The sequence below is a fragment of the Myxocyprinus asiaticus genome, chromosome 9 (assembly GCF_019703515.2).
Source record: "Myxocyprinus asiaticus isolate MX2 ecotype Aquarium Trade chromosome 9, UBuf_Myxa_2, whole genome shotgun sequence".
In the NCBI taxonomy this organism is placed as follows: Eukaryota; Metazoa; Chordata; class Actinopteri; order Cypriniformes; family Catostomidae; genus Myxocyprinus; species Myxocyprinus asiaticus.
In genome coordinates, this window is record NC_059352.1 from 26,602,853 (window position 1) to 26,617,312 (window position 14,460).

At 38.2% G+C, this 14,460-nt stretch overlaps 1 protein-coding gene across 1 annotated transcript in view; it reads right to left on the reverse strand.

Annotated features, from left to right (window-relative positions):
- The window catches only part of LOC127445614 (ubiquitin carboxyl-terminal hydrolase 13-like), a 38,361-nt gene that overhangs the window by 9,833 nt on the left and 14,068 nt on the right, over positions 1-14,460 (reverse strand). The window contains exons 11-18 of the mRNA XM_051705790.1: positions 13,724-13,849; positions 11,140-11,293; positions 10,813-10,987; positions 8,987-9,075; positions 7,972-8,094; positions 7,761-7,787; positions 7,465-7,608; positions 1,934-2,103 (exon numbers count right to left, since the gene is read on the reverse strand). Of these exons, the coding sequence (XP_051561750.1) occupies positions 1,934-2,103; positions 7,465-7,608; positions 7,761-7,787; positions 7,972-8,094; positions 8,987-9,075; positions 10,813-10,987; positions 11,140-11,293; positions 13,724-13,849 (1,008 nt within the window). The remainder of the gene's footprint in view (positions 1-1,933; positions 2,104-7,464; positions 7,609-7,760; positions 7,788-7,971; positions 8,095-8,986; positions 9,076-10,812; positions 10,988-11,139; positions 11,294-13,723; positions 13,850-14,460) is intronic.

Genomic DNA, 14,460 nt, shown 5'->3' on the forward strand with positions numbered 1-14,460 from the left:
GAAGGGGTTTTACAGCCCTTGGACCTGCGAGTACTGAACCGGGCTTTTCACAGACTCCCATTCAAGATGCTGATGCAAAAACGCATTCTAGCGAGCGTTCCTGCATCAAGATTGGTTCGCGGCGGTAGACCTGAAAGAAGCATACTTTCACATCACGGTTTTATCTCAACACAGACCCTTCCTGCGGTTTGCTTTTGAGGGCTGGGCATACCATGTACAAGGTCCTCCCCTTTGGCCTGTCCTTGTCCCCTCACGTCTTCACGAATGTCACAGAGGCAGCCCTTGCCCCGCTAAGGGAAGTGGGCGTCCGCATCCTCAACTATCTTGAAGACTGGCTAATCCTAGCTCACTCTCAGGATGTGTTGTGTGTGCACAGGGACTTGGTGCTCACACACCTAAGCCGGCTGGGGCTTCAGGTCAACTGGGAAAAGAGCAAGCTCTCCCCGGTTCAGAGCATCTCTTTTCTCGGCTTGGAGTTGGACTCGATGTCAGCACGTCTCACGAACAAGCGTGCACAGCCGGTGCTGAAATGTCTGAAGGCATTCAGACGGAGGACAGCGGTTCCACTGAAACTTTTTCAGAGGCTCCTGGGCATATGGCATCCTCAGCGGTGGCCACACCACTCGGGTTGGTGCCGCGGGACACGTCGCATGGTCATCACGCCGATCTGTCGCCGCCTCTTCAGCCCTTGGAGTAGGGGTTCCCCTAGAGCAGGTCTCCAGGTGTGTCGTGGTTACGACGGACAGGCTGGGGTGCCATATGCAATGGGCATGCAGCCACCGGCTCTTGGACTGGCCTGCAGCTACGTTGGCACATCAACTGCCTCGAGTTGTTGGCAGTACTGCTCGCCCTGCGAAGGCTCCGGCCGTGGATCCAGGGCAAGCATATGTTGGTCCGGACAGACAATATGGTGACGGTAGCCCTTGCCTTGGCCTACGCTCCCGCTACATGTTACAACTCGCCCGCCATCTCCTCCTCTGGAGTCAGCAGTGCATCAAGTCGCTGTGAGCCACTCACATCCCGGGCGACCTCAACACCGTAGCGGACGCGCTGTCATGACAGGTTACACTCAGGGGAGAGTGGAGACTCCACCCCCAGGTGGTCCAGCTGATTTGGAGTCGATTCGGTCGAGCACAGGTAGACCTGTTTGCTTCCCGGGAATCCTCCCACCGCCCGCTTTGGTACGCCCTGACCGAGTCACCCCTCGGTATAGACACGCTGGCATACAGCTGGCCCCCGGGACTACGCAAATATGCGTTTCCCCCAGTGAGCCTACTTGCACAGACCCTGTGCGAGGTCAGGGAGGATCAGGAGCAGGTCGTCCTGGTAGCACCCTACTGGCCCACCCAGATGTGGTTCTCGGACCTCACGTTCCTCGTGACAGCACCCCCCTGACGAATTCCCTGAGGAAGGACCATCTTTCTCAAACCTTGTCTTGGCTCCTCAGCACAAAACCTGAACGAGCGGGTGCGAGCCAGCTCCTTTTATACCCGTATGTCCGGGGGAGTGGCATGCAAATTCCACTTGCCAATTCTCATTTGCCTTTTTTCAAAATCAGAGGTGTTTGGGGATCCCAAGAGTGGCCCCTAGTGTCACTACATCGACACAACCTCTCGTTCCCTCAATCAGGGAATGGAACTGTTTTACAGGTTGTTCTGTAAAGTTGTTTATATTTTTACTGTATTTTTTACATAATTATTCTGGCAACCACAGCTGCCAGTTTTTTTTTTTTTTTTTTTTTTTTTGTAAAAACAACAGGATTTTTTTTTACAGTGTACCTTCCTGCCAAAGGATCAAATCTCCTAATTTTTAGTAAGTTACAGTTTAGTAAATGTGCTTTAAAAATGATTAACCTCAACAAATTTGAAGCAGATAGCACTGTGAAGCACTTTTCCTAAAGTGAATAGAAAATGATTGCTGGCGGGGCACTCACTGTGGCTTTGAGAGCCTTGATAGTGTGATGTCTGGGGAAGCCCATGGAAGTAAGGATGGAGATGCTCTCTTCTGGAGGCTGGTTGTCTAGTAGTGGACTAATAGCAGGAAGGCTGGGACTGGGCAGGTCTGGTTCCATATAAGTGGGAACTGCCAGAGGCTCAGCAAAATCTACAGTTAGTATCACAGGAGACATAAAAGACATGTGTAGCTGTCTTTCTTCACACATATGTAGTGTTATTACATATATACAGGGTTGGGAGGGTTACTTTTGAAATGTATTCCACTACAGATTACGTATTCCGTTAGATTACTCAAGGTCAGTAACGTATTCTAAACACTTTGGATTACTTCTTTAGCACAGGTTTTTCACTGGTTTTGACTATAAAAAGAGCGAGACAAAATACACGTTAAAAATACATTTTCTGAAAAACCTAAATATCTTATGCAGTGTTGTTTCTAAAACAAGATTAATGAAATTGATCTTGTTTTAAGGATTTTTAGATATTTTTACAGGAAAACAATATAAAAATTATTATCAAGAATACGATTTTTGCCCTAATATCAAAGGTTTTACTAGAAAAAAGAAATTATGATCCAACGTGAATTTTCTTGATAAAAAAATGCAACGCCTGGTAATGTGCATGTAAAATGGCAAAAAATAGCATTTTAACTTAGCGTAAAGCTGACAATTTCTATTTCTTCTGCTCCAAACTTCAAAGGTAATTCTCTGTCTGCTTGTATGAATGTAACATATCATAAGAAAGTGTTTCACCGCTGTTCAAATGCACTTTGGATCACATCATTTATATGTACAAATGTTTTCCATCTGAAAGGACTAAATATTAAATGAAACAAATGACAATAAAATGCAAAGTAATCTCTTCAGTAATCAAAATACATTTTGAATGTAACTGTATTCTAATTACCTGTTATTTAAATTGTAACTGTAGTGGTATACAGTTACTTATATTTTGTATTTTAAATACGTAATCCCGTTACATGTATTCCGTTACTCCCCAACACTGCATATATACTGTATATATACCAGAACACAGATAATGCAGTTAGTTGATTCAAAAGTACTTCATGAAGGACTTCAGTGTGCATTCAGGGGCAAGGATTTAATCATTAAATGGGTAGAGTGGATGAAAATATAACACGCAATCACTGCTCTATTTAGATTTCTACTCAGATAAACTGGAAACTCAGATGAACATAAACCATGTAATCCATACCTAAAACCCTGTAGTCTGCAACTAATCCTATATTGTTTAGGATCAAATGTTACTGTATGACAACTAGCTACAAAGTGACCTGCCTCAATCCTACATGAGCAAGTGTTCTAATTAAGCAATAAGGTACTCAGCTGTACATTGTGCCAAACAATGCCCTTTAGCTGTGACTACAGAACTTATACAGAGTAGCACCATTTTCAATTTTTGATGGGAAAGAAAACGAGGCTGTGAGGGATAGAAGTACAGTCTGTTCAGTGGGTTGTACTGTTGTTTAAACAGGTGTTGATCGTTCAGCTGATAAAACACTGAAACAATCTTTCCCAAAAATTTAAGAGGACAAAAAACTTGTTGTGAAAATTACACGTAATCTAGGATCTTTATACAGTTTTACATAGGGCATGACATTGTACAGACTGTATTTCTTTCCCTCTCAGTCTTGTTTTCATTTCCATCAAAAATTAAATATGCCACTACTAATAAGGTCTACATGCCCTCATCCTTAAAAACCATGATCAAAACAGTGACTATATACTGTATACTAGTGGTCGACCGATATATCGGCAAGGCCAATAAATCTGCAGATATTCGGAATTTTTAAATGATCAGCATCAGCTGATAAATTTTCGTGTTTGGCCAATTTGTTTCTTAAGGCCGCGAGGGTACCGAGAATCGCCTGCTTGCATGTAAACAACCATGGTTTTTTTTGGTTTTTTTGTTACATGCCATAACACAACCATGTTTTTTTTTTTTTACATGCCATGCCATATATGCCATACAATAATAGAATGATGTGCAACACAGTCTCATTCAAATGGTCCGCATATCAGAGCCTCGGTAGACGCGTCTGAGCTCATAATGTTAAAGTGCTTGTGTATTTCACTCTCCTCAACAGTTCCCTGTAATTTTTAACTGTCTTGTCTAATGATAAATAGACAGATATCAATAAAACGAATATAATATACCACCTTCAAATATGCGGATACCTCGTTTAAAAAAATGCAATAAACAAACCTTACAAAACTTGTGCAAATCCAGCGTCCTGTGGAGTGTTCACATTTCTTCCTTTAAAGCACGTATTTTATCAGCCTCTCCTCAGCATTTACCTGTAACTTTTAACTTTATTGTCTAATGATAAAAATGCAAAAATCATACTTCTATCATTTACCGTCAGCAAATATGCGGATGTCTTGTTTAAGCTGATGTTTATTCACGAACCTCTTAAAAATCTATCCGTTTCTTACAGTCGAGCGCTCATCTAATAATATCTTCCTCTGAAGCGTGTATTCTATCAGCCAGAATCAAAACTTCATGATCAGGATCAAAAGTTCCTCTGATTCACAAATCATAACGGTCAGTCCATGACAATCCAAGCAGATCCAGGCCATTTAAACTGTAGATTGCTGCTCGTGGTGGATCCACAGGAACGCATGAGTGCAACTTTAAAGTAAAAGCGCTTCACGTACACTATAAGTAAATGTCTTATTTACTATGTACTGTATGTACAATTGATTTGATTCTGTCTTTTGTGAGAAAATGTGATTACATGGTTGCTGGACTACTATGTGTACTGTTATTTCCTTCTTCCTAATATATTAACAATTTCTTCATTTGCAAATAAATTACAAAAATGTTATGACTAAACAGAAATCAGAAGAAAATGCTATCTATCATTTAAAATAAAATTGTATTTTTTAAAGATTCTTTTTTACAAAGTTAAAAAATGTTAATCATTTTTTAGCAATTTTATTTTTTTATTTTCTCCCCAATTTGGAATGCCCAATTCCCAATGCGCTCTAGGTCCTCATGGTGGCGTAGTGACTCGCCTCAATCCGGGTGGCGGAGGACGAATCTCAGTTGCCTCCACGTCTGACACAGTCAATCCACGCATTTTATTACGTGGCTTGTTGAACGCGTTACCACAGAGACATAGCACATGTGAAGGCTTCACACTATTCTGCGGCATCCACGCACAACTCACCATGCGCCCCACCGAGAGCGAACCACATTATGGCGACCACAAGGAGGTTACCCCATGTGACTCTACTCTCCCTAGCAACCAGGCCAATTTGCTTAGGAGACCTGGTTGGAGTCACTCAGCACATCCTGGATTCGAACTCGCGACTCCAGGGGTGGTAGTCAGCATCAATACTCGCTGAGCTACCCAGGCCCCCCATTTTTTTGTAATTTTATGTTTTTTACTATAATAAATTATGTAATATATTGGCATTGTATCGGTCTATCGGATACCCTGCTCTCTGGATATCGGCATCGATCATTAAAAAATCCATATGGGTTGACCACTAGTAGAAACAGGCCCAGCTGTAGCTGCGGAGCATACATAAGCCACACGAGTCTAGGAGATGTGAAACTAATAGGCTCTGGACCACTATAGACTCTATAGGCCACTATTTTTGGGGGGTCAGTAACACCATGTCAATAAGGGTGCTGTCAAATATTAGGGTAGCTGACACCAAATACTTTTGAGAAGTTGGCGTGTCTTGTGGCATGTCTTCCATCTAAAACATTTTAAACAGCATTTTCTATAAAGCATGCAGCTTTTATGACCTCTTAGTAATTTGGATACTACATGGAATACTATTTGTACTTTTAAAAAATAATTTGTTACACTGCCCATTTAAAATGAACTAAAGAAGTTAAAAATGTGTTTACAAATTGCAACAATCTTAAAATAAATGGTGACCATTTAGAAGACATATAAGCGTGCTTTATAATCCATAAATTCATTTTACTCAATAATTTTTTTTTTTTTCTAAAGAACAACATGGAATATAGTTTGTGGACAAACCCAGAATTTTCAGGTGTATTGACTCAAACATTTGTCATGAGCCTTTTTGTTTAATTTTTCATCATTTTTACTCAATTTCGGTTGGTAAACAGTTAAAATGGTCTAGAACCGCAACTACTCAGGTGGCTGCTTAACTGGGGAAGGAAAGTGAGGAGGACAGAATTTCCAGCTCACAGGTGATGCTGAGCTGTGAGGACTGTTTTTACTAGCCAGAAGCATTTTGGTAAATAAGGGTGTATAGCAAGAGACTTGAAATACAACCTTATATAAATGTGATTAAACTTAGCTGGATTTAAAGGGGTAGTTCAGCCAAAAATTTAAAATTCTGTCATCATTTACTCACCTTCACATTGTTCAAGACCTGTATGACTTCCTTTCTTCCAATGAACATAAAAGGAGATGTTAGGCAGAATGTTAGCTTCAGTTACTATTCACTTTCATTGTATGGAAAAGATGGAATCAAGATGAATGGTGACATTTTGCCTAGCATTTCATGGGATTGAAACATCATAAGGGTGGTTAAATGATGATAGATTTTTGGGGTGAACTATCCCTTTAAGACAAAAACATTGTTTTTTTCAGCATTCAGCTCAGTTACTTTGGCATGAATCTGTTCTCATCATTGAACATAACTGTTTATGTCACATTTTGTATTTTAGACCCCAGCTTAGAGGCATGATCCAAACATGAAATATTACTCTCTTGCTGGAACCCAGACAATGAGCCCCACAAAGCAAGCCAGACCTCTATGGCTTATTTATCTTCAAGGCAACACAGAGGCCAGTTAAAATTCACGTTTCCTCTACGGAAACAGCATGTACGTATATGATAGTTTTTCATTATAAAACACAAAATAATTAATATATAATTTAGAATGTGCCTAAGTACATACCGTTATAATGAAATCATGCTAGATTTTGAAGAGAATGGCAATGGGATTGCTAGTATGCAAATGACAGCAAGTTAATGTCTAAATGTATACAATGAAAGTGTTCCTATCAAGGCAGAATGCAATTAGGTGTCACTGCCTTCTGCTCAATTTTTCCTCACACATCTGCTCCAACAAAAAGGCAATAACCTTTTAGCCAATGCAGCTAAAATGGCAGACACATGACCCTTTTCCCACTGATTACTTGACTATGTGACTAGAGACTGTAAAACTGCTTCTGACAAATAACTAGTGTCAGCATTTTAACATGGTATAAATTATTTTCATCAGTGGTTTCATTACTAACACTTGAGATCATGCAAGTTAATTTAACCTACTTAATATTCTATTACAATTTAGCTTCTCATTAAAATCATAGGTGCAAGACCGCTAACAAAGAGTGGTTTCATGTTATCTATGTTGAAAGTAGTAACTCACAATGACTGTATAATTATTATTTTATAAAAACATTTTATTCATTTTTTAAATAATATTTGTTTTATATGGTAAAAAATGAGTGTTTAAAGCAAGTCAAATTTAGTCAAGTCACGAGGTCCTACCTGGCTCTTCCATGTGCGCTATTATCCAGTTAAAGGCCATCTCTGCCCCCATATTCCCAGTGTAGTATACTGCCTTCCGACAGGCCTCCAGAGGGAAGCCCATCTCTGCCAGTTGCATCACAGATGATTCATCTATTTCTGGAGCTGAGGAACAGGTAGACGGAACAATGGCTCCAAATCAATATGGAAGCAGGCCCATGACACACAAAGAGAATCTATCTGGCCATTCTAAGCAAAAACGAATTACTGTGATATATGTTTTTGAATTTTGCATATACAATCAAAGTGGCACTTACATTCCAAAGAGTTGTTTGTTGAACTGCCTGAATGCAAAAGCAAGATTTCAGTTAGTCAATGGGAAAATCTTACATTTATTCTAAAATGTATTCACATCATTTTGAAGAAGGTCCCAAAACATAGGCAGCAACACAATAAGGTGGCATGTGACAACTGCATATTAATATTTATTATGCATAAATGTAAAGATTCTTCTAATGAACTACTCACCTCTGGTATCTTCAGGAATGACAATGGGAGGTGTAAGATCAGGCAATTCCTCTTCTCCTGGCTGTAGCCCTGTGGCCCGGAGACGATTTAAGTCCAGGAAATCAGGTAAATCTACAGAAATATCTAAATAGATGGAAAAGGAGGGAATTATTTGTCAAATAATATATGAAAATATATGACAAAAAATAGTTTTTGAATTTATTTATATATTGGGAGCAATACACATTAATTTACATGAATGTACCAGATTAAGCCAAAATGGCCCAATTTTATCTGCTGTCCCTGAGCAGGTTAATGTAAACACTAGACCAATTCAAATCAATCATGCTATACACAGTAAAAACATTCTTTAAAACATATCATCATAAGAATCAAAACAGATCACCCGACACAAATCCACAACATAAGAAACAGTAGATGCCATGTTCACAACTTTGGTTGTGATCAGATTTTAACATGCAGTTATTAACATTACAGCTATGCATGTTAATAAATGCTCAGACTCTGGGTATTCTTACATTCTTAAAACCCTGCTGACCTTTTGCCTTTTTGTGGCTCTACTGCAGTGACCATTAAACTCCTCAAACTGTCTCTGATCCTAATGGCTCATGTACTGGCCAGACACGCAGTGTTACAGTACCCTCTGCTGGACAAAACAAAAGCTTCTGCTGAGCAAATTTGCACCTTGTAAACAGATGGTCTTTTGAGGCAAGCAGTCATTAAGCATTGCTCAACATGCATAACATGTGATGGTATGAATTGCACAAGAGAGCTTGTGATGGGCAAACACAGATGAAAAACAAGAAGATAAAATAAATCTGCTTTGACCAGTACAGGGTATCAAAAAGCCCTTTAACAGGATGAAGGAAAAAAAAAAAGGCAGATGCAGAATTTTGTACAAGCAAAATGGTTGCTGAAACAAAACTGTATGATTATATTACATGCTTTAGTCAGCAATACGTGAATTTAACTACAACAATGTAAAATCAAATCAAGACCACTTAAATTCACTCACCTAACTTTTTGGGTACCCAGTCCACCCCAAATGTGAACTTCTTCATCTGTACTACCATGTACTCAGGAAAGGTTGCAAAGCGAGACGTCCTGAAGAGAGAGAAAGATACAGTTATTTAAAGAAATGCTTCTCAACTGTTTTTGCTTCAAGACACATTTTGTACTTTGGGCATTAAGTGGAGGTACAACACAATATCAAAATTGTTTATCGCACAAAATTAATAGTTTTTAAATTTAAATCAAACATTGAATTATATTAATATTCTAATATTATTAATATTTGAATATTAATATATTAATATTAAATTAATACGAAATGAAATGCATAGGCTCAACAATATTCTAAACTATTAACATGGCTGTTGAGGAAAATGAACAAGAGTAGAAATGTGATTTACCAGCCTAACATAGTCTTAACCCTTTAAGGCCTTTTAAATGTTTCAGTGGCATACCCAAAATTAAAGGCTTATAACTAAAAATAAAATTAAAGAAAACTTTTCAAATGTTTTAATGATATAGATTATGATAAATTCTGAGACTCTCAGCCTAAGAAAATTAGGTTTATTTATTTTACATTATATATCTCTGGGAGTAAATAAGGCTCCGAAAAAGCTTTTGTTTTGTTCCCAATCATGTCAACTGTATCTGAGAATTGATGTTGATACGACAAAGCAATCAAAAGTTATAGCATTACAAAAATAATTTACCATACTGTCCAAAAATAGTTTTTGAATTTATTTATACATTGGAGGCAATATATAAATAAAATTTCTTACGAAAGAACTAATTACACATGCAAACACAGCAATGACTACCGGTTTGCATAGCATGCAGACATGATTTGTGTTATGAGATTTCACAGAATGAGTGCCTATTGACTCAATGATTATCTAATGATCGTTGCATCCGATTACTTTGATGTTAGGCTCATTTGAAAGATTATCATCTCCTCTAAATAATGGTATGAGACAATTTATGTTCCAATTATTTTTCTTAAAGTTATAAGCAAAGACGCAGCATATAAGCAATGTCAACAAAATCTTCAAAGAAATATACTTAGCTATATTTGTGGGAATAAAACAAATAGGCTGGTTGTATTCTACTCTTTGAGAGCTTTTCAACAACATATGACACATGGCTATTTGATGAGCTTAATGTTTTTACTGATTGCAATAATACAGTGCAATTTTTTTTTAATTATCAAAACAGAACACTTCTGATTTGTCTGCAAATTTCAAAGCACTTGTTCAGTTTTTTTCATAATGCCTGCATGCATTGGAAAGTAGAGCTTCTAAGCTTTCAAACAATACCTATTTTGTGTTGGTCAAGACTGTAGTTATTAATATTTTGACAATTCTTTTTTTTTTTCTTGTGGGCCCGGGTTAATATAGTACTGGTCTAAGCCATATTATCAAGTGACAGATGAATTTATATTAAGATACTGTAGGGTTTGATTGGATACACAGTGTTTGTTGACAACAACAAAATATATGGGAAGTGTTTACATCTCCCTTTTAAAAGAGCAGATGCATTTAGCATTGTTTTTTCCCTGCTGTCTGTGACTAGAACAGATAAGCGACTCATTTTGAATCACAATCAACCAGTTGAGAACCACTGTTTTAATTAACTGGTTATAGAGATTATTTGTAATAACCTTTCTAAAGCCACGTCCACACTAATATGTTTTCGTTTAAAAGGCATACATTTCACAACGTTTATGCCTCTCGTCCAGAAATGGATTGTCTGTGTAAATCACGTGATGTTCTTCTGAATTGTTGCATATGTGTGGCAAGTCCCTCAAAAGTCTTAGGGCAGAACCTTGCTTACTTCACTCCGGCTGACTTGGCTTGCAGTGCAGAGCTCCAGAAGTCTGGAACATTCTCCGGCTCAGTGAAGGCTTGTAGACAGGCAGTGAAGGGGATTCGTGCTCTCACTGGCTCTGGAAGGGGCCGCATGTTCTCCTCAGCTTCCTTTCGCTTACTCTCATATGCTATAAGCTCCTCTGTACAAACAATGAAACCACAGTCTAATAAAACACCATTATATCTATCAGATTAATTGAAAGAAAATTGGGAAAATATATTTCTAAGTTCTCAACAATAAGTGACTACAAATTCAGACTACAGTGTTTCAGGCTGCTTTGGAGGGTATTACCTCTATTGCTGGCGGCCTCAAGGGGTGCAGGCAGCTGCATAAGATAGTCCACTCTCTGTGTGTACCGCACTTTCTGTGACTGACAGCACTGGATCCGCTCCTCCACTATGAAACGGAACACATCACTGGGGTTCTCAGAGCCACTACTGTTCCTCTGGAAATAGCAAAACACAATGGCACCTGTATAAAATTCTGCTCTGTATGAGGGATGGTGCAGTAGATAATGTTAACACGCATATTGTTTATGTCTTGTGTACTTTTGAAATAGTGAGTATTTTAACGTTTACAGATTGGCCCCATTCACTTCTATTGTAAGTACCTCACTGTAACTGCAATGCTTGCTTTTTTTAAAGAAAAGGAGGGGCAAGTAAAAATGAACGCTGTCGATTGAGCCAGAGACGGGCCACTTCTATTAAAATGAATGAGAGAAATTTCAACGTCCAACGGCAGCCAACAGTCAGCAGATGTATAAAAGAAGTCCCACCTTACAGGTAAAAGAGCCAATCACCTTATGTAAATGTTTTATGTTGCAGTTCCAAATCAAGTCACTAGCCAACTGAAAGTCAATTTTTACTCACATTTGGTGCCTGACATGTGTTCATTTTAAACTCTGGTTCAAGGACTTATATATACAGCATTGAAAAGTCATGAAATAACTGACACAATTAACAAATTACCAGCAATAACAAGTCAAATAACAACATAAAATTGCTAAAATGCTCATATGATAACAGTTGTAAAAAAGGCCAACCAATCATCATTCTATTTCAATTCAGGCCGCTTCAGGGACTGTGCAGATTAAGTCCATAATTAAGATCAACGAGGTCATCGTGCGACAGTCTCCCTATTCTAAGGCCATACAAAAATATACCAGTCTAACTCTATCAAGTCTAAGATACCAGATACCACTCAGCAGAGAAAAAAACTTGCTGAGGAGGAAGAAATGCACTATAAGATCCCCTTACTGTTCAAGGCCCTTACGTTATTTTACACAAGGCACAGCTGAGGACAGCCACAAAACTCAAAGCACTAATCATGGACAGGGAATATAGGTCTAACTTGGCTTTTTGAGGTTCGACACTTTTGATTTTAACTTCGAAATTGAGCTACTGATGAGTTTTATCACTTCAAAATCAAACATACAAAACCAAAATAAACACAAAAATGACCCTATTTAATATCCTATGCCTTTCAGTCATATACGTTCTGGTCAGTGAATGATTCATGGGTGCACGTTAATCCAAAGAAGAAGAAAAATTTCAAACATTAAATTGATCCTTTTTTGGCTGATGTCATTTTTCAATCCCTCCCTTCCAACCACCTGTCACATTAAGACCATTTTTCACAATCCAATCAATTCGCAATGGATAAAATCATGCACTGCCCTATGTTGTTCTCACTGAAATTTCACTCAGAAATAAGTCACATTAAAGAGGTAAAATGGGTTACAAATGCCGTTTCATGCTGACTTAAACAGTATGTCTCACAATGTAAAAGTCTAATAACGTGGCACCTACTGTTGTTTGTTTTTGGGTCATGGAAGTGTTAAGGCAAGGCAACAGCTTTCATTCTGGACATGGACCAAGCAGGGGAGGGTAAAAGGAAGCGTTATCTGCCCTGTGTAACTGATATGGGTATCTAATTTTAACTCAGTTGAGAAAGTCACTTCAAACCACAAGTGTGTGTCTGCCAGCAGAGGGAAAGAGAGTGCAATCGAAAGTGTCTCCTGAAACTAGAGCCTGCTGACAAGACTCGAAGTCTACAAACACGTCTGGGAAAATTTCAGCCAAACCCTAGAAACCCTTGTTTCAAAGGAATCGTTTTTTATTTTTTTATATATAGCAGAGGTTCAAGGTTGTACTAAGGTAAATGTTTTAAAGGAATATTCCAGGTTCAATACAAGTTGAGCTTGATCGAAAACATTCGTGGCATAATATTGATAACCGCACAAAATAATTTCGACTCGTCCCTTCTTTTCTTTTCTTTTCTTTTGGGTTACAGTGAGGTGCTTACAATGGAAGTGAATGGGGCCAATTTTTGGAGGGTTTAAAGGCAAAAATGTGAAGCTTATAATTTTATAAAAGCACTTACACTAATTCTTCTATTATAACTCATGTATTATTTGAGCTGTAAAGTTGTTTAAATCATAATTTTTACAGTCATTTTAGGTTTTGTTGACATTACATCGCCATGGCAAGAAGTTGTAAAATTGGCTATAACTTTACGCAGAAAATGTTTGTTAGCGATTTTATCACACTAAAATCATGTTTACACAGCAAATCATCTTGTGGTTATCCTTTTAAAACAGTGAGTATTTTAACGTTTATGGATTTACCCCATTCACTTCCATTGTAAGTGCCTCACTGTAACCCAGATCTTTGCTTTTTTTAAAGAAAAGGAGGGACCAGGAGGGTCAAAATGTATTTTTGTGGTAATCAATATAATGCCACAAATGCTGTTGATTGAGTTTAACTTGTATTGAACCTGGAAAATTCCTTTAAGATCAAGAAAAAAATCAAGGTAAGATCAACCAAGGCATTCTGAATCAACAACAGGAGCACATAAGAGAACAACACATTCATACCTCAACTAGGTTAATTAAGTGCAGGAAGAATTCGTGAGCATCTTGTTGCCGGTTTGAGGAGAACTCTGGGTGTCCTTTACTGACCAGAGCTTTAAACATCTTTGGTGAAATTCCTCTTTGCTGCTGCTGCAGAGGAAAACAGCACGATACACCCAGGCTCAGAGTTACAGAAAAAGAAAATGAAACTTTAAAAATGCACTGACCATGAGTGAGTCTATTATGAGAGCTGGTTTGAAGAGTGCCATTCTTAAGGCCAGGATGGTTGTTTAGTTGACAATTCATAAAAAAATTAAATTAAAAGACAAAAGTCTCTCCATTGTTGGAATTGTAAAAATGATATTATCTTAAATATCTACTATCTAATTAAGTCGAAATGTGTGATTAAGTTGATTTATGACCTCCAAATGACAAAAAAATGCAGGGCACCTAAAATCAGGTCTTTAAACTGTTGGGATAAGAACAGTAAAAGACAGACTTGAGGACAGACTTTAAGACAGACTAGTTAATATCTGATATTGTGGCACTATTCAAACCAAACAAACTAACAAACAAACATCACCACAACCATATTAGCATAATAAAGGTGAAGTGGAAATTAGTTGAGCCAGATGTTAATATGCTGGCCCGCTTAAATACTACTACAAATACTAATACTAACAACTATAATAAACAGAGCAATGTTTCGAAAGTGCCCCATTGTTTACACTCTTCGGGGGAATCAACCTTTGAATTAAGTA